The sequence below is a fragment of the Centrocercus urophasianus genome, unplaced genomic scaffold (assembly GCF_019232065.1).
Source record: "Centrocercus urophasianus isolate 14NV4802_14NV808 unplaced genomic scaffold, USGS_Curo_1.0 seq_12, whole genome shotgun sequence".
Lineage (NCBI taxonomy): Eukaryota > Metazoa > Chordata > Aves > Galliformes > Phasianidae > Centrocercus > Centrocercus urophasianus.
This window is the reverse complement of record NW_024884364.1, coordinates 15,643,023-15,665,193: the sequence shown is the minus strand read 5'-3', so window position 1 is coordinate 15,665,193 and position 22,171 is coordinate 15,643,023. Positions and strand designations below refer to the sequence as shown.

The 22,171-nt window shown below is 46.8% G+C and overlaps 1 protein-coding gene and 2 non-coding genes across 4 annotated transcripts in view; 2 read left to right on the top strand and 1 right to left on the bottom strand.

Moving 5' to 3' along the window:
- Positions 1-12,249, top strand: part of RCSD1 (RCSD domain containing 1) — a 34,757-nt gene extending 22,508 nt beyond the window's left edge. Inside the window, exons 2-7 of one of the 2 annotated variants that reach the window (XM_042809775.1) lie at positions 3,284-3,391; positions 5,591-5,680; positions 7,311-7,382; positions 8,629-8,832; positions 9,656-10,307; positions 11,095-12,249. In XM_042809775.1, coding sequence (XP_042665709.1) covers positions 3,284-3,391; positions 5,591-5,680; positions 7,311-7,382; positions 8,629-8,832; positions 9,656-10,291 — 1,110 coding nt within the window. In that variant the 3' untranslated portion in view covers positions 10,292-10,307; positions 11,095-12,249. The remainder of the gene's footprint in view (positions 1-3,283; positions 3,392-5,590; positions 5,681-7,310; positions 7,383-8,628; positions 8,833-9,655; positions 10,308-11,094) is intronic. The other variant, XM_042809776.1, reaches the window with a different exon arrangement.
- A 1,696-nt stretch (positions 12,250-13,945) lies between these two features.
- TRNAP-CGG lies at positions 13,946-14,017 on the top strand. Its single transcript has one exon. It is a non-coding gene; the product is annotated as a tRNA-Pro (tRNA).
- A 442-nt stretch (positions 14,018-14,459) lies between these two features.
- Positions 14,460-14,531, bottom strand: TRNAP-AGG. Its single transcript has one exon. It is a non-coding gene; the product is annotated as a tRNA-Pro (tRNA).
- Positions 14,532-22,171: the final 7,640 nt, after the last annotated feature.

Here is a 22,171-nt window from a genome sequence, read left to right as displayed (position 1 = left end):
CTACCTGTAGCTTACATCCATGACTGTTAAGAAAAGTTCTTTGTGAGTACACAAATGGTACAGACAGGAAACTGTGGCTTCTAGACCCCTTTTGTCCTTAGCGCCTTTAACCCTAGCACCTTCTGCCATATTAGCCTGCCAGTGCTGTCACAATTGCACCTTGAAGAGACACAGCAGGGATGGTGTGGGAAACTTCTGCAGGACCTGATGGTGTGTCTACCAGACAGCCTGTGAGAGAAGTAGGGGCATACATCTCTGCTAAAAATGGTGGTGCCTCTTCAAGCCATCTGCAAAATAGAGGCAAGGCAAGCAGTACATTTTGCTCTCACATCAGAGGCAATGATTCCAAAGGAAAAGGACTCTTTCAAAGGAAGGAGAGGCTTTTGTGGAAAGTTTGAGTTGCTGAAACTGTACCTACTCCATGAATAAAGGCAGAACTTTCTTCTGCAGCACAGCTAGAGGGACTGGGTTCAGTCTCAAAAGCAATGAGATGGGATTAAAAAAAAAAACATTTTCAAATTTACTCAAATTTATAAGCTTACTTGGAAGAGGAAAGTGAGACCCCTCACAGAGAACTTGTTAGATGCGCTTCCTCTTTTGCAGTGATATGCTCACATTAATGGTGCAATTTAATTCCTGTTTTGCCTCTCAATCTGAAATCTTTCAGAATATGTGATGCTTAGATACTTATCTTTATGGAAGAGTGAAAGACCTCCGAATAGCAGCCACCAAATGGCTGATGGAGTAAGTCTTGTACCGTGGCTCACTGCTTTTAGTCCTTGCAGACAGACCACATTTCTGACAGGTGCAAAATTCAAGTCTCAATAATTCTGCTGTTTTTGGAAAAGAAGACCAGAACTGCTCCTCATCATCATTTAGAAAGTTGGTGGACTGTGTCAATGAATGGGGAAAACACTAAGAATGGAAGAGAATGCACTAATACCCCAGGTCAGGAGAGAGCTAGCACCAAGCAGCCATGTCTCAGTGATGGAGGAGGCTGAGGGCTGGTGCCAGCTCTGTGTGGAGAGTGAGAACATGAGGCTTCCCACTTCCTTGCAGTGAACACGCAACCACTGGAAATCAGCGGGAGAGCACTTTCCTTCCCATGTGAGGGAGGGAGTTTTCCGCATCCAAATGTCCCAGTATGGTGAACCCCCTCGACTAGGAGGCACACAGCCTGGAACACCAGCTGGGAAAAAAAAAAAGAAAAAAATACCCAGCCCTGTAGAAAAAGCTGGACAGAGGACAGCAGTTCAATTGCCAGAAAGGATCTGAGAAAGGACTTTTCCTGTTGCAAAAGGCATAGCGTAATTGGAGAGCCTGCAGCTGGCACTTTTGGGAGGACACAGCCCGTGGGCTACTTGTTCTAATCTTAGAATGGCATGCTCACTGCTTCCTGTGTGCTGGACTCAGGCTCCATGTGTTGGAGAACTGTGCTGCAGTGCTACCAGCAAAAAAAGAAATGCACAGAGAAAAGGAGCCGTGTTTTCAGACCGGAGAGCAATAAGTTTAACAAAAACAGCCACACAACAACCTCAACATAAGAGGTCAAGGAGGCCAATAGGAAATGCACTGCATTTTCTGGGTGAAGGCAGAGGACTGTGAAAGAAGCACAAGTATGAGAAGAAAAGAGACCATAGGGGAGGCAACCCACCCACACAAACTTCTGGCACCTGCATTTCCTCAGCCTTAGCTGAGTCGCCGAGTCAAGCACTTGGATTCTTTCTCCTTTCCCCATCTTCATCCTTCTTCCCCTCCTATTTCCAGGCAGCCCTTCCTGAACAGCATGGAGCTCTGGAAAGGGCTCTGCCTCCCCACTGAGCCCAGACATCATTGTTTCGTGCTGCACGTTGTCCTCTTCATCTGCTTACTTCACTGGTCCTTCCTTTCCCCTTCTCTGCCACTTCCCCTGCCTCCGATGACACTAATGAAGGCAAAGAAGATGGAGGGAAGAGCTGCCAGCAGCTCACTGAGAAGACCAAGCTTGAAATGGCTTTTGTGGGTGGATGTGAGAAAGCTGGTCAGAAGTATATGGGAAGATTTTAAGAGGAATCCTGAAAACAGAATAACAGCATATACTGGGGATTTGTGGGGCTGGGAGAAGTAGGACGGCATTTATTGGGAGCTATCACTCTCTGAGAAGGGGAAAGGTCCTCTGGCCAGAAGAAACAGCTGATACACAGGCCAGCTTGGTGCTCTGTGGGCCTTTTACCTCCATCGATACTAAAGGAGTGGTTACATTAACTAGCCAGCCAGTTCCTTCCAGACAGAGCAGCATGAAGGGAGAAGGAAGAGCACCTCTGGAGAAACAGAAATGTATTCCTCAAACAGCTTTTGGTTTACTTTCTGATTCAGAAATAGAAATGTGTAGAACATGAAGGACAGCAAGCATTGTGCTGGTCATGGATTAATAGTGGTGGTATAGGGAGTGGAGGCTCCTTTCCGATGGTTCGTAGCCTAGTTTGTAGTTCTGAAGTCTCAGTTGCCAAAAAAACAAGGATTGTTGGCTAGATATTCACAGTTCCTCTGGTTTGGTTTTCACTGCATCAGATACTGAAGACAAAGAACAAAAGTTTCCTTTCATGAGCTTTGATTTCAAAGCTTACTCTTGCCCTTTCTTGATACATAACAAAGAAAACAAGGTCAATGTAGGATGAGCAGGGCTGTTTGCTGCGGGAAGAGCTGCACCATCCAGTCTCCATCAATCCCCCTACTTCTCAGCCTCTCTGGCCCAGGAGAGGGGAAGCTTCCCTCAGCACTGGTATTTCCTCCCTCCCGCCCACCCGCCTGATCCTTTCATTGCCATAGAAAGCAGAACAGCACAGGGACATCTCCAGGCAGATGCTAGCTTGCTGCAGGGGCAGAGAACGGCTTCTCATAACAGAACCATTGGAAAAGGAAGGGTGCTTGTCACTAGGGCAGCAAAAATGGGTGGGAGGGATGAGAAGTGAATGGGGATGTCATTTATCACTCAATTTCATCAGCTCACTGCTAGGAAAAGAGAGGGAACATGAAAAATACTGTGTATAGAACCTTCAACCGCGGATGAAAAGTGTATGAATTACTAATTTTATGTGATTCTACTCACTACCTTGGATATCTGAATGTACTGCTATGTCCTGTATTCCCAAAACTTCTGCTCTCAGACTGGATGATCGATGCCAGATGTGAGAAACTGCTGTAAGTCGTTGCTTACTCTTGAACTTTGTAACACACAAGCTCCTCTCTAGCCTGCTTGTTTTTCCCAGCCGTTGCTCATAGCATACTGTTTCTGATTTGTCAGAACAGGCCAACAGAAACCAATTCAGAGGTGGACAAGTCAGCATCTCCCTCAGTGGCTCAGCTAGCAGGGAAATTCAAAGAGCAAGCAGCCAGTATCACTGGAAAAGAGGTAAGGAGCTTTGCAGCCACCAGCAGGTAATGAAGTGGGAAATTAAACACTTGCTTCTGCCTGTAGAAGTTAGAGCCTCAGTGCATAAATCCACCTTGATTTTGAATTTCCTAAAAGGCTCTGTCTCATAAGTGCAGTGCAAGCTGTGATACTATCTTCGGTGCATTGCTGAATTGTGCATGTTTTTTTTTGGCAGAGCCACACATTCATACTGTAACTGAGATGCTCTAAAGCTGGGTGGGATATGCAGATATCCCTAACAGTAGCAGGCAGCAATGCATGCACTGTGTAGGCTGGCTTTTGTAAGCTGAGGGTAGCAATGAATAATAAAGAAGCTAATTTTGAACTATGGAAGAAGGTGGCAAACAACAGGTTACGTAGAATAGAAGCCAGTGGCATGTCACTAGCACCTTGTTCACAAAAAAATAAAGTTACCTTTAGGTGCTTCATTCTATACATTTCTGAGAAAGAAAGTTATCTCCTTAATTGCCCCAGTTACCTCTTTACAGTAACAACATTTCAGATTCTGTGCCTATCTCTGTCATGCTGAGGGTTTATTTTACTGAAAGCCCACTATGCCAAGCATTCAACTCACAAGTTGTCTTTCACCAGGTAAGCAGAACACTTGAATACCTCTCTTAGGAAGAAAGGAAAATCAAAGTGTTTACTGATGAATTCTAACATTTTAGGAAAACCCCTTGTATCACTACACACTTTTCTAGAAGTGTAGATGCCTACTGACAAGCCCTCTCCAGTCAATAGGTTTAAAACTCCTTTAAAATTGAACTGTTTGCTTTTCTTGCTCAGCTGATTTCAGTTTTGTCCCAGTCTGCACCTAAGGGCATCCTCCCTGTAATGCATCCTCCCTGTAATGCATCATGTCTTTGGCAGGATGCACTGGTGACCTCTGTTGTGTGGGTCTGGAGTGCCACTGTTTATCAGAGGTTAGCACTCATTTAGCTGGGCCCCAGGCTGGGAATAGCCAATCTCTCCCCAGCCACTACTTTTTTTCTTCCAGTCACCAGTACACTACTCCATCCATCCCATTATAGTCATTTCCTCTTTTTAAGGTATGGGATTTAATTGCACCAAGTTCCTCATCCTTAGGAAGCCAGAAAGTTCCCAAACCTTCCACATGTTATCTGCAGACCTCTGCTGTTCCCAAGCCCAGGCAGGGTAGAGGGGCCTCACAGTGAGGGAAAAACTCATTTTCTCCAGGGACTGAGGAGGACAAAGTTTCCTGTCTTTTCTCTCCAAGCTGCCTGTCACTTCCCCACAGCTTTCTCAGGCTGGTCTCAGATTAATGGCTGCCTGGATGGTCCTTAACCCTTGCTTGACCCATGTCAGGAAAGGAGGAACCTATCAGCCAGTGAAGCTCTGACCATCACTGTGGCACAACACAGCATTGTTTGGTCGCAGAATGGTAGGGTTTCAATAAAACTGGGTATTACTGCTTCCTAGTGTGATGTAAGCAGAAGGGCAGGACTGCTTTTGACTGCTTTTGTCTGCTTAGAGATGCAGCATTGCCATGGCTGGGTGTAATACCACCAGTAGTTAATTAAAATCAGCTCCACTTGTCCTCCAAGACATCCAATTCCATAAAAAGCATGTGCTATAAGCCTTTTTTTTTCTTTTTTTTTTTCTTTCACATGCCTGCCTGTTAGGAAATAGCAAAATTATCCCCACGTTATACTGTGGATTTTGAAGAATATCCACCAAGTTGTCAAAAAATTATTAAGACCATGAACAAAGTAGGAAGCTGAGATTCTTTAAGAACAAGTCCTGGTAATAAGACAGGAAAGAGAACAGTGCCAAGCTATTTCACTGTGTGTGGGGGGGAGGGATTGTCCAGCAGTGTGCTTTGAAGATGAAGCTTCTGGGAAGGCTTCCCCACCTTTCACAGCTTAGAAGAGTGTCCTTTGCACAAAACTAACTCTCATGGTTCATGCTGTGAAAAGAGATCTAGCCTACTTTTCCAATACTGGGATTGGGCTTGAGATGCTGTGAGCTTAGCGTGCTGGTCATGTATCCATATATTAATGTCATGTGGTGCCTTTGGAAGTTTCCTTTAGGTAAGCTGGGTACTGCCATCCCAAGCAGGTCACTTACAGAGCATGCTGTTTTGTGCTTGAATTTCACTTAACCAAACAATAACAAACTAATGTTCCTTCTGCTGAGTTGGTCGCTTTCTTCTCTCAGGTGCCACCACATAAGCCAACTCGGAGGAAACCACCATGCTCTCTTCCACTGTATTCCAACAAAACTGAGACAAGCCAGAACAATGGGCAAGTGAGTTATCAATTTAACCCAAGGACAAAGAATCTCTTCTCTGCAGTCTGTTCTGTCATGAGACAAAAGCTTGCAGATGGCACAGCGGTCAAGCTGTGCAGCAGAAGACATCAGTAATGCACCATCAAACCTTCCCATGCTTCCACACAGGCACTGACTCAGAATTAGCAGCAAATTGCTTCCAACTCTGGTAACACACAGATGCATCCCATTTCTACTGTTTTTGCTTTTAACCTTTTACTGACAGATCCACAGTTACCACCTTTGAATTGTTTTAAAGCAGGAACTGCTAGCATTTCTTACAGTTGAACACCATTTAGCACAGGGGACATCTCTTTTTTTTTTTTTTTCTTTCTTTAGCTTCATATGAACATTGAAGGTTCAAATGTAGTGGCATAACAGTTCTGCTTTTCAGAAAAAAGGAATAATTAATCTAGAGTGAAGAGGTTTTCTTTCAGCAATGCCTGCAGAATATTGTCTTGAGGTGCCCTCCATACAGCATCCTTGAATGAGCAGATCCCAATAAGGTCTATAGAAGCTGGCAGCTACTCACCCAAGTTTATATTCAAGCCTTTTCCAGTCACTTCCGGCTTTCTGTAGTGTCAAAGTATGAGTTTTATCCACCAAATTTCATATCGTTGCCTGCCCTTAAAGAAATGGTTCTTGAATGTTCTTTTCTGATAGCTACAGGCTCTTGTTGCTTCCACGCCAGAGAAACACAAACTTTGAAGTCACACATTCCTTCCTTTTCCTACATACCTTCTCAAAGAAATACTCTCCCTTTCTCAGTTTTGAGCCTTTCATAGCTCAACCATTATAGCCACTTAGACTTTTCCTTTCCATACTAATTGGGTACCCTGCAACTGTTAGTTGAGTGAGGGCAGAAAGTCTTTACCATTACAAAAAGTTTGTAATGTTTTACCAACATTAAGGCCCTGTGCCCTTTGAGAGGTAGAATTTTAATCTGTCCGATCCTCATATAGGGGGAAACTATATCATAGGTTACATACTCAATTCAAAGCCACATAGCAGCACCTAACTCAGACACTTCAGCCAAAGGATGATCACCTTTTCTCCCAAAAGAAGGACGCATGCGTGTAGAGCCCTAAGATGTCTAGAAAGCAAAAGGGAAGTGTGGTTAGGAAAGAAGGAGGCAAACTTTTGTATGAATGCCTTATATGAGGCTTCATTTGCTTCCCTGCAAGAACTTCCATCTCTTCTAAGTTTTGTACCTTTTTTACATTTCCCTTTTCTCACCTTGTATGGGAACTGCTGAGTCATGGCCTGAACCTCTGATTGATCACCTGAGGCGAGCCATGAGTCAGCCACAGGAGCACAGGTGAAGGCAATTCTCCTGTGCTGCCAGAAGGGAGTGGAGCCTGGCTGCACCCCTCCTAGACCTATTTAAGAGCTGGCTACCAGTGGGGAAGGATCTCATCTGGAGATCCCTTCTTCTGCTGTTTTGTGGTGAGCCCAGTGTAAGGGTAAGCCTTCCATTTATTCTCTCTTGTTGTCATAGTCCACTTCGCCTAACTCTCTTGTTTGTTTTGTGATTGTGATATCTTGATATCCATTGATTATACATACCTACTTTAATGTGATCTTTTCATGTTTTCATTCTGTTTTGCAGAAGCCATCTCCAAATGCTTGTCCCATTCCCAAAGTCAAGGTGAAAAGCTCTCCCATGATTGAAAAGCTACAGGTAGGTCCTGGAAGAGCCCATATGGCTGCCCCAGCAAATTAAAACTGCTCAGAGCCACTTCCCTTGCAGAGGAGCCACAAAGAAAGAGGATCCAGGAGTTGAGGGTGACAGCTAGATAGGAAGGGCAGTGGTCTCACCAACGAGGGCCCAAACCCACAATGCATAAACAAAGAGGGCAGAGCAGATCTGCTAATGGGTAACCAGTGTCAGTAACGCTGTCCTTGGGCATGAGCATTGGTAGATCAGTGTGGAGCACAGGATCACTGTACTGGATCTGTGGCATATAAGGCATCACTTTAAAACCAGCTCATAAAAGAGAGGAGGAAAGCTGTGGCTGAGCCTTCCTCCAGCTCTTTCTCCACAGCAGTTTAAACCACTTGTATGTCTCAGGGAATTGACCTGGAGCAAAGACAGACAAAGTCCTGTGAGTGGGCAGTGCCCTTGGGTCTCTGGCACTCCCTAAGACTGCCTAGAAGCTCTGTTCTTTCCTTGCCTCAGTTCCCTGAATTACACATAAGCAGCCTGCGCTTCCTGTCCTTTTTGTCTCTTGGTGGTACCTGATTCATGCCACTGAGGACAGCTCAATAGCCCAGAGACGTGATGTCCTTCTGTTGCCAGCTGCCACTCCTGGCAGCATGCGTGACTTCTGGACATAATGCCTCCTGAGCACCCCAGTGCAATGCAAGCCTATTCATAGCAATGTCCCTGTTAATGCACCCAAGGACATTTGCCTGTAGAACTTCTTAATAGCAGGCTAGCACAAGGTGCTTTGCCACAGTTAATCACAGCCTTGTTTCTTCCTATGGCCTTCTCTCTCCTCATGGCTGCACAGATCATTCAGAAGACCTGCAGACCAACCTTGAAAATGTGAGGTCTGCTTGGGCACAGACAGGGATGGTTTAAATCTCAATCTGATCGCTGACTGCTTGTTGATACCTTGGCTCAGCCGCTGTACACTGTGCTGGCTTGGCTGGGTCACTGGAAAATCCCCAAAGTCCTTAGGATGACAAAAGAACTCATCCTGAGATCCAGCTGTTGGGGAAGGGCAAATGTCCAGTCATAACTCCTCTGCCCGGACTTGTTTGTTGACAGTGTCACCAGGAGAGACCCATAACCAGAAGGTATGTGGGCTGTGACAGCTGAAATGTGGTGGCCCTGCAGTGTGAGCAAGGGTTCCTCCACGTGGTTAACGCATGTATTACACACCGGTGTCACCCACAGTAGTGACGGGAATTTTACTTTGCAGGCCAATCTGGCTTTTTCGCCAGCAGCTCTGCTGCCGGGAGCATCTCCCAAAAGCCCTGGTCTGAAAGTCATGGTTTCTCCGTTCAGCACCCCTCCCTCAACGCCCAGCAGCCCAGGGATCCAGCCGCAGTCCAGTGAAGCAAGTGAGACACCGGTCAGCTTTGATAAACCTCCAGAAGGCACTCAGCTGCAATTCTATAACAAGGTAGGGCATGCTCTAGTTCTCCACCACAGCAGGATAAAGTTTGTCTGTTGCTTGCAGCTGAGGAGGAAAGGGAGGCTTTAGCCCTCAGTCCTGCCATAACAGCGTGCCTTTGTAGTCAAGTCAGGAGATCTAAGTGCTGAGTTTAAATCAGCTTTTGGTGTAGTTCTGTGAATCTTCTCTCTACCTACCAGTCCATAGGGTTTTGTGGGCCAGTTGGCTCCAGTAGCTTTCATGGCCCCATAGCAATAGAGAAGGGGTAAGGTGTAAGGATTCAATTATTTCAGCTCAGCAATAAGTGGGTGGCTGATAGCTGAGCAGGGAGCACCATGAGGAAATGGTGCCACATGCCAGCAAATGTCAAAGATAGCTAAGGTGCTGTTTGTGGAGCCCTGACAGTCTGCCCTGGTGTTCCACAGAGTGTACAGCACGTAAATGAGGAGCTATAACCTGCATTCACCAGCTTCCTCTGGAGACTCCTTCCTCAGCCACCAAACTGCGAAAAGCTGAAGAGGCTGAAACAACCAATGTCAGCAACACCTGCACCATGAAATCAGCTTCTTTGATTTAGAGTTTAACTTGGACAGACTCACAGTTAACACTGGGACAGTGATCTTCAGCATCAGCTCTATAGAGAGAAAGAAGGTTACATTTTGGGGAGCTGCTTATCCTTCAGCAATAGGCAATCCTTCCTCCCTACCTCTCAGTAGTAGAGCAGGAAAACCAGCGCAGTAATCAAGTTTTCCCCAGCATTTCCCTCTATTGTGCTTTCCTGCTTTCCAGTACTGTTCTTTGACTGCTTCAATTTCTGCTTTCCTGCCTCAAGGTGCGGACGAGGGGATCAATAAAGCGTAGGCCTCCCTCCAGGAAGTTCCGAAGATCTCTGTCCGACTATGGAGATGGGGAAGATTTAGGGAACATCATTCCCTCTCCAGAAAATGGTACCAAAGAAGATGGGGATGAGGTATTTGAGCATAAAGGCAAGACAGAGGAAGCAGAAACAGGGAACAAAGAAATAAAGAAACAGACAGTGTCTGATGAGAAGCCCCCATCGAGGAGAGTATCCAGCATATCGGACAATGAAGACAAAGAGGAAAAGCAAGTGGAAGAAGTGACTCCTTGCAAGAGTAACACAGGAGATACAGAAAAGGAGGAGGAGGAGGTGTGTTGTGGTGCTCCAGGAGAGAACAACTCACCCCAGTCACCCTCTGAAGACAAGGAAGATAAGGTGTGTGAGGCTCCTCAGGAAAAAGAGGAGGAAGGTGGTGCCTGTGAACAGGAAAAGGGAGACAAAGAGAAGGAAGAAACTGAAGAAAAGGAGACCAGTGAGAACACAGTCACACGAAGAACATCAGACACTGAGGAAACACCACTGGCACCTCAACCGCTGCAGCAGGCAGTGGGTTTAGAGACTGCCAGTGAGCCTTTAACATCAGCCATGCAGGAGCAGGGCACTGAGTAGCCGTAATGCACATTAGGTAAGTACTGCCAAAATGAGAATAGCTCCTAAAATATCAAAAGATTTTGCTTACTAATAAAAATGATAGAACTTGCCAATATTTATGCTGCTTCCCACACCTCAAGATTATCAAATCTCTGCAGAGTCTTCAAGGCAGTACATTTAAACAACCAGTCCTCCTGGCTGGTGCTACAGAAAGAAGGGATAAAGAGGCAGAGAAGGAACAAACAATTCTGGCTGCAGTACAATGGAAGAGGCTCTCTGATGCTAGGCACCCTACCCAACTGCTGTTTTGAAAGCAGTTTGAAAGTAGAAACCATGCATATACTAACTCTACCTTGTATGTACAATTTCTGTATGTTTCCCTACATGTATGTATTTTTATTGTTGTGTGCACACATTGTATAGATACATGCATACATATACATACACCATATTTATAGATATGTATCTTGTTATCCTGTTAGCTGTGCCAACAAAAATACACTCATACCGGTTTCATAATCAGCCCTGCAAGCAGCTTCTGTGAGCCTCCACTGCTTGAAATAGAAGAATATTTCCACAGACTTGTTCCATGTAGCTTTTTCCTTGTTCTCCAGCCACTGACTGCGTAGTCAGAGGGATCTGAGGAAATATCTTTCACCTCAGCCAGTCCCCTTTTCAAAAGTATCCTTGGTTGGGTAAGGATTGACTGAAAGAGGCAGTCTAGCATGGAAACCGCCGAAGTACCACAGATTGCCCACTCATGTATTTACTTAGACTTGCTCATTATTTTTCATCATTTTCTTACTTTTCCTTCTCCAAAGGACGTACCCATCCAGGACACAGGAGATGATGTGTGAATAGGAACCATCTAACTTAATCAAGGTGGAAGCTACTGGAAAACCTTCAGTGGCAGGAGAGGAGCAGAGTACAGATATCCCCCGAGGTCCAGACCGATCCCGGAGCTGAGTGGCTGCTCACCAGCTCTCTGCTTTGCACCATCATATTTTGTGACAGTCAGAACAAGAGACTGCCTTACAATCATTTGGGAGTACAAAACTGAGGTGCTGGCTGACATCCCAAGGTGGTAACTGGAGACTGAGAGACCTGCTTGCTATGTGCTGTCCTGGACCTGGCAGCCACCGCCACTCCTGGGCTCTCTGTTCCTTATTCCTGCTGAGCTCCAGAATGTCATTTTATTCTCCCCTGCATTGGTCTTAGGTGAAGTTCATCACTTACATGCGTATGCCTATGGTGCCTTTTCAATAGCTTTTTTTTTTTTTTTTTTTTTGAAATATCTTGGGTTTTCAAATGTCAGTAAATAATGTTTTAATAGTGGGAAAGTGTGTATTTTCTCCATATATGTTAATACAGACAATGTGAATCCTGAATATCAGAAAATCTCCTAGGAAATTGTTCATAAAGCATAAAATGCCTTTGAAGTGGGGGCTGAGCTGGCTGATCTGTGAAACATCCAGTCATTGTTGGTGGGCAGTTTTTGTGTACTTCAACTTTGGAATGATTTTAGTGCTGGTGGAAAGTAACAGTGAACAGATACGATGCACAGAAAAGATGTGCTGTGTAGGTCAGCAGGGCAAGTTCTCTTACCCAATGCTGTAGTCCAGTTCTGATTTAGAAGGGCCACCTGTCCCTCAGTCCTTTTAACTTCCAGACTCTGCTTTTTGATTTATTATTATTATTATTTTTTTTTTGAAACTACTCTGTGACACTTTTGACAGAAAGCATTCTGACTTACTAGAAACTGCCTATTAATTTTCTGTGAGTCAACGGTGAGGTCTTAGATGGTGGAGTTATTTCAAATCATGTGGCTTGACTGCATATGATTTGGTGTAGGGCAGATAGCCAGTCCCTTGGAAGTATCTAGGATTGGCATTTTGCTAGATTTCCACTCACTCTTGGTGTAATAGCTAAGATATGGAACTAACATTTGTTAAGTGAAATAAACTTTTACATCTACATCTGGAGAGCGTGAAATAAGTTATGCAGGAAAAGAAAACAGGACCATACCTAACTGGTTTCCTGTCAGTAATGCTTGGAGCTGTGATTGTATTACTGAATCAAATGCTGCTGTGGCTCAGGGCCATTGGGCTCATGTCTGCTTAGGTGCAGCCCCTCTGCAGCAGGCTGCTGTGGGAACACAAAGCTGAGCTGCCCCAAGAGGTAGCTGGCAGAGCCATGAGAGGTATGGTGCCAGTGCATGAACCTGCAGCAGTCACCTGGGGTTCAGCAATATGGACACAGCTACAAAGACCAAAGGCAGAGTTAAGCAACTCCCCTTCGTCCCTCACAAAGCTCCTCCTGGTAAATATTAAGCTGAGCAGAGTCGGAGGTTCATGCTGTCCCTCTTTTATAGGCAGGCACAAGGATTTAACACAACACAGCCCACATCCTTCCTGCACTGGGCTCTGAAGTATAGCACTGTTACAAAACCCAGAGTTTGGAAGGATGTCCCCTTTCTGTTCACCAACACTAAAATCACAAAGGAAGAAATGCCTCTGTGCCTTGCCTTTCTTTTCCTCAAATCAGAGCACTGAGGGGTTATCTGTTGAGAGCCAGCCGTGTTGGCCCTGGTACACAGAATGGGCTTGTTGGCAAACATGACCCCTGTGCATCCTTTTGAGCCATGTTGCAGAGTATTGTGGCCTTTGGACCTTTTATAACATGTTTGTTAAATCTTGTATTCCAGGGCAGGCTGCAATCATTTGCTGTATCCTGTTTCCTCTCTCAGCAGCGTCCTACCTGTGAGTGACTGTGCCTGACTGTATATATCAATTCATGTGTGCTTGTTTAGAGAATGAGCATGTGTGTCCCAAGCAAGGGAGTGGAAATCTGAGGGAGAAACAGAAGAAATAAACGGTGGAATAAAAACAAAACAGAACAAAATATGTGTCTTTTCTCACGGGTCAATGTAGGAGCCTGAAGCAGCAGGCAACATTAGCAAAGGCTGCACGCAAACCTCACACTCAGCCCTTCTACAGGCTGAGTGAGAGCAATTCTGGAAAAAACTCTGGCCAGTACCACGACACTGCAAAAGACTGTGGGTGGGTACGTGTCCCTGCTGTGTCCATGCTGCCAGAACACACCAGCTTCGGCCCACAGATGGTGGTGTTGTCTTCCGTCCTTCAGTTGTGTAGGCTCTGAGCATTTTGATGAAGCGTAGGCTTGGGGCTATGAGCTGAGTGGAGCCCCTCACACCCAGAGATCTGGCAGATCACCGAGGCAGGCGTGTACAGAAGCAAAGGTAAGGACGAGCATAGGCAAACAGCAGTAAGTGGCGACAGCGGAAATCCCTGTCGATCTTTCAGACCGTTGTTCTGCCCGCCCGGGGGAGGAGATATCAACACCCTGGCAGCTGCCGGCAGGGTTAAACCACGGCTACAGGGGGGTAGAAGCTCCCTTCCTTCGCTGAGAATGAGCTCGCCCGGCTTCAAGCCCCACCAGCTCGGCCAAATTCGGAGCGAGGGGGGGTAAGCAGCAGCAGGTGCCGCAGCTCGGCGGAGAAGCGGCGTGGGCGAAGGGCGAGCGGAATGAGAGGCAGTCGGAAGGGAGGGCAGGGCACAACGCAATACGAGAACAGTCGTAGGGGGAATGGCCACGGGCGAGAGGCGGAGGAGATGAGTCAAGTGTTCAGCTGGGGAAAACTCAGCAGAGAGCGGCTCGTTGGTCTAGGGGTATGATTCTCGCTTCGGGTGCGAGAGGTCCCGGGTTCAAATCCCGGACGAGCCCTCTGCGAGGGGAGGGATCAGTTCCTCCTGTTTTTGCCGCCGCAGCGCTCCGCAGTGTTTTTGTTGTCTTGGCCGTCCCGCGACGGATAGGCAGAGCGGAGCGAGGTTGCGGGGCTCAGAAGGCTGCGGTCGGGGCTGTGCCAGCGGTGAAGGGAGGCACTGGGGAATGAAGGGGCGAATGCGGGGGAGCCAGACTCATGGTGGTGGGGGGAGGGAAGGCAAGGGGAGAAGGGGTCGCTTTCCTCGTTAGTTGCTCATGCTAATTCTGTTTTTGGAATGCAACAGTGCGTCGGTCCTCCCGCTGCTTTGCGCGGCGGCGGCCGCTGTGCGCGCAATGCACGCGGGGCTCAGCCTGTGCAGCAGCCGTCAAGTGGGTGGGTGCGGAACGGCAAGGAGGTGGGGATTTAAAAAAAAAAAAAAAAAAGCATCGAAAATAAGAAAGTGGGCTCGTCCGGGATTTGAACCCGGGACCTCTCGCACCCTAAGCGAGAATCATACCCCTAGACCAACGAGCCACCACGGAAGAAGGGTTCCTACCGTTGAACAAGAACGACTGACCGAAGACGCCCTGCCTGAGCAACTTGTTGCAGTGGCCGTTCGTTGGCGGCTGTTGGAGGCGCTGCCAAGTCTGAAAGCAGCAGAAGACACTAATTCAGTCATCGTGATCTGAAAAAGCAGACCCGGTGCTCTCCCACGTGCTCTCTGTGCTGACCAGCAGTGCTGCTGCTTGGTGAGCTGGGTCATCCCACAGCTTCACCTGGCCAAGCCATGCTATGTTGGTCACTCTGGAAGTAATGGCTCCTATTTATTTCCATGGAAACTACGACAAATATAAAGGACACACAATAACACTAATTGATAGAGCAAATTCTCATCTACAAAAGCTGTTTTTCAACATAGTCACTGCCATTAGCTATGCATATTTGCCAATCAATGAACAAGAGCCTGCATGCCGTCCTTGTAAAAATCTGCTCCAGCAGAAGTGACCCACTGTTTCACAGCTGCTATGCTGGCATCGTTGCTAGGAAAACATTGCCCACGCAGTCCATCTTTCATTGTACTCGCATCCACTGTTTGGTCTCCAGAAACATCCAGCAAGCATCATTGAATGTCAATAGGTATCATTTTTTCCTCATGGAGGAATTCAGTGCTTTGCTCCAAGTGCATTTTCACGGCAGATGTCATTGTGTCAAACTGCCCCTCTGCTGCCATCGCACAGCAACAACATGTATTGGAATATCGGTAGGCAGATTCTACCTCTACTGCTTAACCTCCAACATATGCCTCTGACGTGGGACAACATACTAAAGTAGGAGCTGTTGCTTTTGACACAGAGAACTCATGAACTCCGTGGAGGAGAGTAATTTAGAAAGGAACAGGGTCTGAGTTTTAAACACTTCGGGTTCCACTACCTTGGAAAAATGCCTGGAAAGAGAAACTTGGGCCATTCAGGGGGTCTGAATGTAAAGCAGTGGGTATTTATGTCATATCTTCTGTGGCAATGAGTACCTTCAGCCACCGAGCAGAGCTATAACCCATCCTGACTTTCTAGGAAACTTCCCCAACGGTTAGCTGAGGAACACACTCCAGAGCTCTCCTCAGGGCACGGATTATGAAGGCACAAGCTAATGACGTTTGCAATCCCAGGAGAGCCGTGGGCCTCCTCCCCGAGCGGCTGTAGGAAGGTGCACACGGGCACAGTGCAGATCAGGAGCCCTGCGTCTATATTTTAGGCCTGGGAAGTCTCACGTGTGCGGTGAGCAATAGTCTTGTGATCCGGCTTGGAGCGTGTGCAACTTCATTAAAATACAACTGGAATTTTCAGGTTAAATGCAAACGCGGTTATCCTGCTGGCAGCCAGAAGGGCCGCGGAAGCAGCCCGCGCTGCAGGGAATGCGTGCCGGAGCCGGCTCTCCCAGCCGGCAGGGTCTCACCCCTACCACCCTCCTCCGGCAGACCGGGAAGCAGCGGCCGGACGTCGCCGCGCTGCCTATCGAAGAGAGCGCTGCTGGGTGCCGCCCGGCTACTTTCACGGGTTTTGGCCGCTGGGCGCTCAGTTTCCCGGCACGCACTCCGGCGCTCCTGGCAAACCCGGCCCCGTGCTACCCGGGTGCGGCCGCCGTAGCGGCCGCAGCCGCGCCCGCACCGCACCGGGATCGGCGCCCTGGCGGCACCGCCCGGAGGGGCGGGGAGAGAAGGTCACGTGCCCTGCTCGGGAGGCGGGACGGCGCACTTCCATCCTGGATTGGGCACTGACATTTGACGGATCGGCATTTTGACCAATCATTGACAAGAAGCGGGGAGGGGACGAGCTGGCCGCGGGAGGTGTGTGCGAGTGACAGCGTCGAGGCCCTATCCCGGCCAGGGAAGAGGGCCGCGAGGCGAGAGGGGGAGGGCCGGCGGCCGGGGGCGGACAATAGGGGCGCGGGGAGGTGGCGGCAGGAAAATGGCAGCGGCCGGAGGCGCCTCGGGACGTTCGGCGGCCGTTGTAGCCGCGCGGCTGCCGCTCTCGGCCTGCCTGCTGGCCGCCGCCGCCTCGTTGGCTGCCGGTGAGTGAGGGACGGGCATCGTTTGTCCCTCTGGGGCTGCGCCCGCGGCTCGGGCTGGTCTGGGGGACGGCGGGGGAGCTGTTCTCGCGGACGAGACGAGACGAGGCGAGGGAGCCGGCGGCGGCTGCGGGCGCCGACCGCCCTCCTTCGCGCTGGGGAGCGGGGCGGCTCGGCCCCGTGGCACGGACGATTCCCCGTGGGCAGGGAGCGGAGGGTGTCGGGGAGAAGGGCCGGCCGCGCCCGCCGGGAAGGCCCCGGAGCGGGGAGAGCTCCGGACGGGGTACCGCGCTGCCCTGCGGCTGGGTAGAGGCGCTCCCGCTCTTTAAACGCCTCCCCTGCTTGTCGCTGGTGGGCTGATAGCGCGGAGGGCCGTCCTGAGAGCTGCCCCAGATGGCCGAGGAAGACGCTCGGTTTAAAATCCACCTCCTCTGGCTTAGCTGCCAGAGGTTTTTGAGGTGGAGGTTTCTCCAACTGGTGCCTTGTGTGTTTTCTGCACGAATTTGCCCCTTCTCCTCCCAGATGAAAAGCAAAACGTCCAGTGTGGATGGGACCGTGTGGCATTCAGGCATGTCGTTTCCTTGCAAAAGGCGAAGAGTCAGTCATCGCTCTGCAGATGTAGCCAGAGCATCTCAGAGCAGTGCTGTGCTGCTCACGTAGATGCCAGGTCTGCCAGGGCCCAGCGATGTGGCGTGTGGCAACCATGATGCACATCAGCCTTTCTGGTTCGTGTTTTTGGTTGCACAGTCATGGGACACCTGTCCTCTTTGTTGAGGGAGAACACAGTGGAGTGGGAAGGTGAGCAGCATCTGGGAAGCCAGAGTTGTAGGAAACAACTTAGAAAGCACCTTTTGTGTTTGGTCAGCGGTGAAATATTTGGGTGGAGCAGTAATGACATCAGCCAAAATCAAGTGTTTGTGAATGGGGAGTAAGTACACAGCTAATGTTGGAGTGCTAGTAATGGCAAGGATAAAGCATAGTTTTGCTGTGGCATACGTACTGATGGGCTTAATTGTTCTGTGTTTGCCATTTAATTTTGAAATGAAAACAAGCAACTTTCCCAAAGCAGCTGTGTGTGTGCACAGAAGGGAGGCACCTGTGTTTGTGTGCCACCTGAAAGTGGCTTTGCTTGGTAAGACTTAGTGGTTGAAACTGTACAAAGGAAGTTAGTAGCAATCTCTAAAGAAGGCTATTGTCTATTTGTATCTGGAAACTTCTGGAAAAAAAAAAAACCTGCAAGTCTGAGGATCCGTGCCCAGTGGTGAGGAACTTCCTTCCAAATGACACTGCGCTTTGGCTGTCGTTTACCTAAACTTCTGCATTTTGCAATAAATGTAAGTAGAGATTGCTAAGGCTTGCTGTACGCATTCGGAGGCAGCGTAATACTTGAAATGAAGCTGAGTATATAGCTTAGAGTAAAACTTAGTTCTTTGAAAATAAATGTGGAGACAAAAGAAAAAAGGGCACATACTTCCCCTGACCACAACAAAAGGTAGAACTGCAGTAATGCTCTGGGAAGCTCAGAGAAAGAGATCGCTGCAGTGCATGAAGTATGTAACCAAATGCAGTATCTTAAAGGCAAGCAAAGGTGCAAGATATTCTTTTGAAGGAGATTTTCCCTACGGTGGGTGGGTAATGCAAGATAACAATTTAAAGGATTAAATGGATGCTAAAACAGCTATTTTATCTGTGTTGGACAGTGATTCTGTGCCTATTTTATATATATATATATATATATATATATATATACACATATATATATATATATATATATATATTTTTTCAATATAAGTATTTCAAATCAGAAATTACTCTCATGTTGGCTTCTCCTCATGCTTACACCACACACAGTTAATCCCGTTTCCTTTGAAAATACTTTCTTTTTTTTTCTTTTTTCTTCTTCTTAAGTGTGGAGTTGATACAAGGTTTGTATCGTGCAGGGGGGTAAGAGCTATGTTGCAAGCTGTTCTGTCCACTTGGATATCCAAGGTAATTAGCTGATTGGTACTGAGAAGATGACCTTCTCTAGGGTTTAAGGGTGTAAGCAGTCATATGTAGCAGTCTGCCTTTCTGCTCCCATGTGTTGCTTCACTTCCTGCAGTTTAGCAAGAATTTTTTTTCCTTCCTTTTTCCTTGAGCTGAATTTTCATTTTATGAGAAACTGAGAAGTGAGACTCCACCAAGCAAGTGGAAGGGCAGAAGTAACTTTCTGTTGTGTGTTGTTGCCACTTGGTTACCCAGATGTGCTATGTGGCTGGGGAGTGTGCTGTGCAGTTAGCTGCTGTGGTTTGTGGCTCTTCTCCCTCTTGATATGCTTGGTGGCCAATAACCTGCAGTGAGACAGAAATGTTACTAAGTGGGATGTGTTGTACAGGCTGAGTTTAATATCATAGTTTGTTTTGTGAGGCCAAGCATGTAATTGTTGCTTCATGGCTAAATCCAGACAACAAGTGTTAGGCTTATTTTCTTGTGTGCAGCTGCAGGTGTGCATTGGAGTTTGTCCCATTTGTTTATGCTCAGTCGTATGAAGACTTGGTTGCTTCCTTGTAAAAATGAAGGATTGTTCCCAAATGTTTTGTGATTCTGTGCACATTTGTGGCATGAGTAGTGAATCTAGGTATTATATCTTGTATGGTGGGTGAGCCTAGAGCAGCTAGCCAGAGCATCAGGGAAACAGATTATCTTGGAATCCTCAATTGGTAAGCCATATAAGTAATCACTTAAAGTGAGATCTGTCTTTAACACAAGGGCAGTCAGTGCCTGATTACTTCTGAAAGTCTTGAAGAATGTCTAGACTGGAATGTTTCTACTGGAAAGAGTGTTAGTTTTCCTAGCATTCTTTCTCATGCTGACAAAGTCTGATTTTTTTCGCTCCTTGTCTCTTACTGCTCCTTGTACCCATTCACACGTGTGCGCACATGCACATACACACAGGTCAGTATAACAAGCAGAGGAGTACTGGGATGTTAAATACCTCTGGCATCTATCATTGCTTTGAGCTTACCTGCATATTTCAGTTGCTTCTTGAAATGTTTTATGAAAATAACAGTGCAAGTCAGGGTTGCAGTGCTGTCTTCATGCTTGTGCCAGGTTTAGTCAGGATTGTTGTGTTCAACCAGTCAGAAGCAGTTAGTTCTTTCAAACAGAGCCCACTGATGCTGTAGGTAGGAAGACTTCCTTGCTTGCAGCGCTTACTTGGTTTCTGCAAAGGGAAGAAGTGCTAAGGTGGGAAAACTCTCTGTTAGCTAGGTTGAAGGTGGGACTATTCCTCAGATTACCTTGCTTGTAGCAGCAATAAGTTTTTGAAGAAGTTGAAAATATAGGTTAATGTTTTACAAGCCACATTCTATTACCAAGATGCCCAGGCTTCCCTTGACCCTAGCCTCCCAGTCCTCTACCTCTCTGTAATGATGCATACAACCTTTTCACTTGCTGTCTAACTTGAAGTAGATTAGGGAATGTGTTATTCATCTATTGCACTGTGTGTCAGGGGCCTTGTCTTATCCTGACTGGGAACAGTAGGCTGTGGGTGCCTGTGTACTGTACAGGGTACCATCCGGTTTTACAAGGCAAACATGCTGACAGGTTTAAATTAAAAGACTATTGAATCAAGATATCCCAGGAATAAATCAAAAAGTGTGGAAACTTTTTACATTCTTACAGTGTTGGCTATTGTCTTTTTTTTCTTTTTTGAGCTTTGCTTATCTTCTTAGTGGGCTGGTCTAGATTAGAATTACACTGTGCATAGTGACTAGTGCAATAGAAAGGATACTGAATTCTTGTGTAAGCGGAAGCTGTGACAGGAGAGGATAAGAAGGTCTGAACTGATAGGGAATTCAAATTGCAGTGATTTATGTTTATCTTAGAACAACAGCTATTTAGCAGAGCAAGTATTTACTTGGTATGGCGTTTCACAGTATGCTGTACCCATACCCATAGCATGGGTGCTGTGGATATGCACTTTGATGCATGATCAACATCAGTATTGTTTTCTGAACTAGTTGAATGATTAGGTTACCCTTCAGTTGGGCAGTCTCTCCAGTGATTCCTTTCCACCTTCATCACTTTAAAGTGATCAGATCAGTCTGCTAGCTGACCTAAAAAAGTCTGTTTTGTAGGTGATTACATCAAGTCACATGTACGTTGTTCCCTTCTACTGCTGCGTCTTTCAGCTTCTGCATTTTTATCTTCACTGTTGGGTTAGCAGTTTCCAGTTTGTGCTGCTCTACCTTTTGCCTTGAAATGCATGAGGAGAACAAGAAAGCTGATTGTCATATGAATTTCTCCTTCCAATCTGGCAGAAGATGCTTTGCGGTACATTTGCTGGCTCTTAATACACGTAATGTTAAGTGGGGCTAAGGAAGCTTGCTGGATATACTTGAGGTGGGTCAAATCAGGGCGTGTGAATTTAGGTGAAATAGCCAGTGTAGGAGATCATCCTCAATTGTCTGTTTCCCATCAGTTACAATTTTTGGTAACTTGTTTTTGTAACGTACTGAAGTGAAATATGGTGAACAGGGCTCTCTTGGTAATAAATTCTATAAAGCTGCGTATGTAACAGAACTTCCAAGATCTAATTGGCTAATGCATCTTGGAATTTTCCATTTGCTTCGCTCTTCCAGTGTGGAAGGTGAAGAGCTGTTGGCTGTGTGGTGATGCTGCATACCCTAAAGCTTGACAAAGTCGGCACAGGCATGGGTGAAAGTGCTGCCTTACTTGGAAGGGCTGTCTCTAGAAGTGCTTGGGTGTAAACTGAGAAAGTGCTATAGAGAGAGGGAGCAGCAAAGCCATCAGCACTTCCAAAAGAGAAGTCTTCCTCAGGCAAGCTGTCTGAAGCAGCTGCTAGTCATTTCTTCCTAATCTTGCACAGTCATTGTTGTGCAAACGTGGTGAATAGTGAACTGGGTTAGGGTGTTGGTCTGGTTTAAAGGAAAACAATAGAAGAAATGCTTTTTTGAACATGAGCTAGTTCCTGGTCAGATTCATCGTGTTACATCACAAGTGGGCATGGGAGCTATTTAAATTGGCACCATCAGTGACAAATTCTTGTGAAGCGAGAATTACTTGAAAATATGTAGCACCAGTTTTTTTTTTCTTTTGGTTTTGTAGTCACGCTGACACAGGTTATAAGTAGTTATTAGCTTACTGAATTTGCTACCAAGTTTGGTTAGCAAGTAGTGAAAGATTAGGGTGAGCAAGCATCAGTGGAGGTGGTACAGGATAGAGTCTGCAGAGAGCTTTAAGTTTGCTCGAGCTATTGAAAGTAAGTCTCCCGTCATACCAGGACAGATTGGCCTTGTCCAATCCTGCCAGCTGCAGGTTGGTAATCAGTTGGATGACTTAGTTTCTGTGCTGCTAGTGCTAGATTTTCTCAGAGTATCAGCAGTTCACAACATGGTTGTGTTTTTATTTCTTAAAACCACCTGAATACCATTTCATTTCAACTGTACCAGTACCTAGTGCTGACCTAGAATGGAGGCAGTTGTTCCAGCCAGTGACAAATACCTTTGCTGTCTGTGCCTTGAATTCTTTTTATTTCCAATTTCTGATCCATAATATTGTATGTTAGTAGACATTGCGACAGTTTTAGTGGATTGCTGTAATAATTC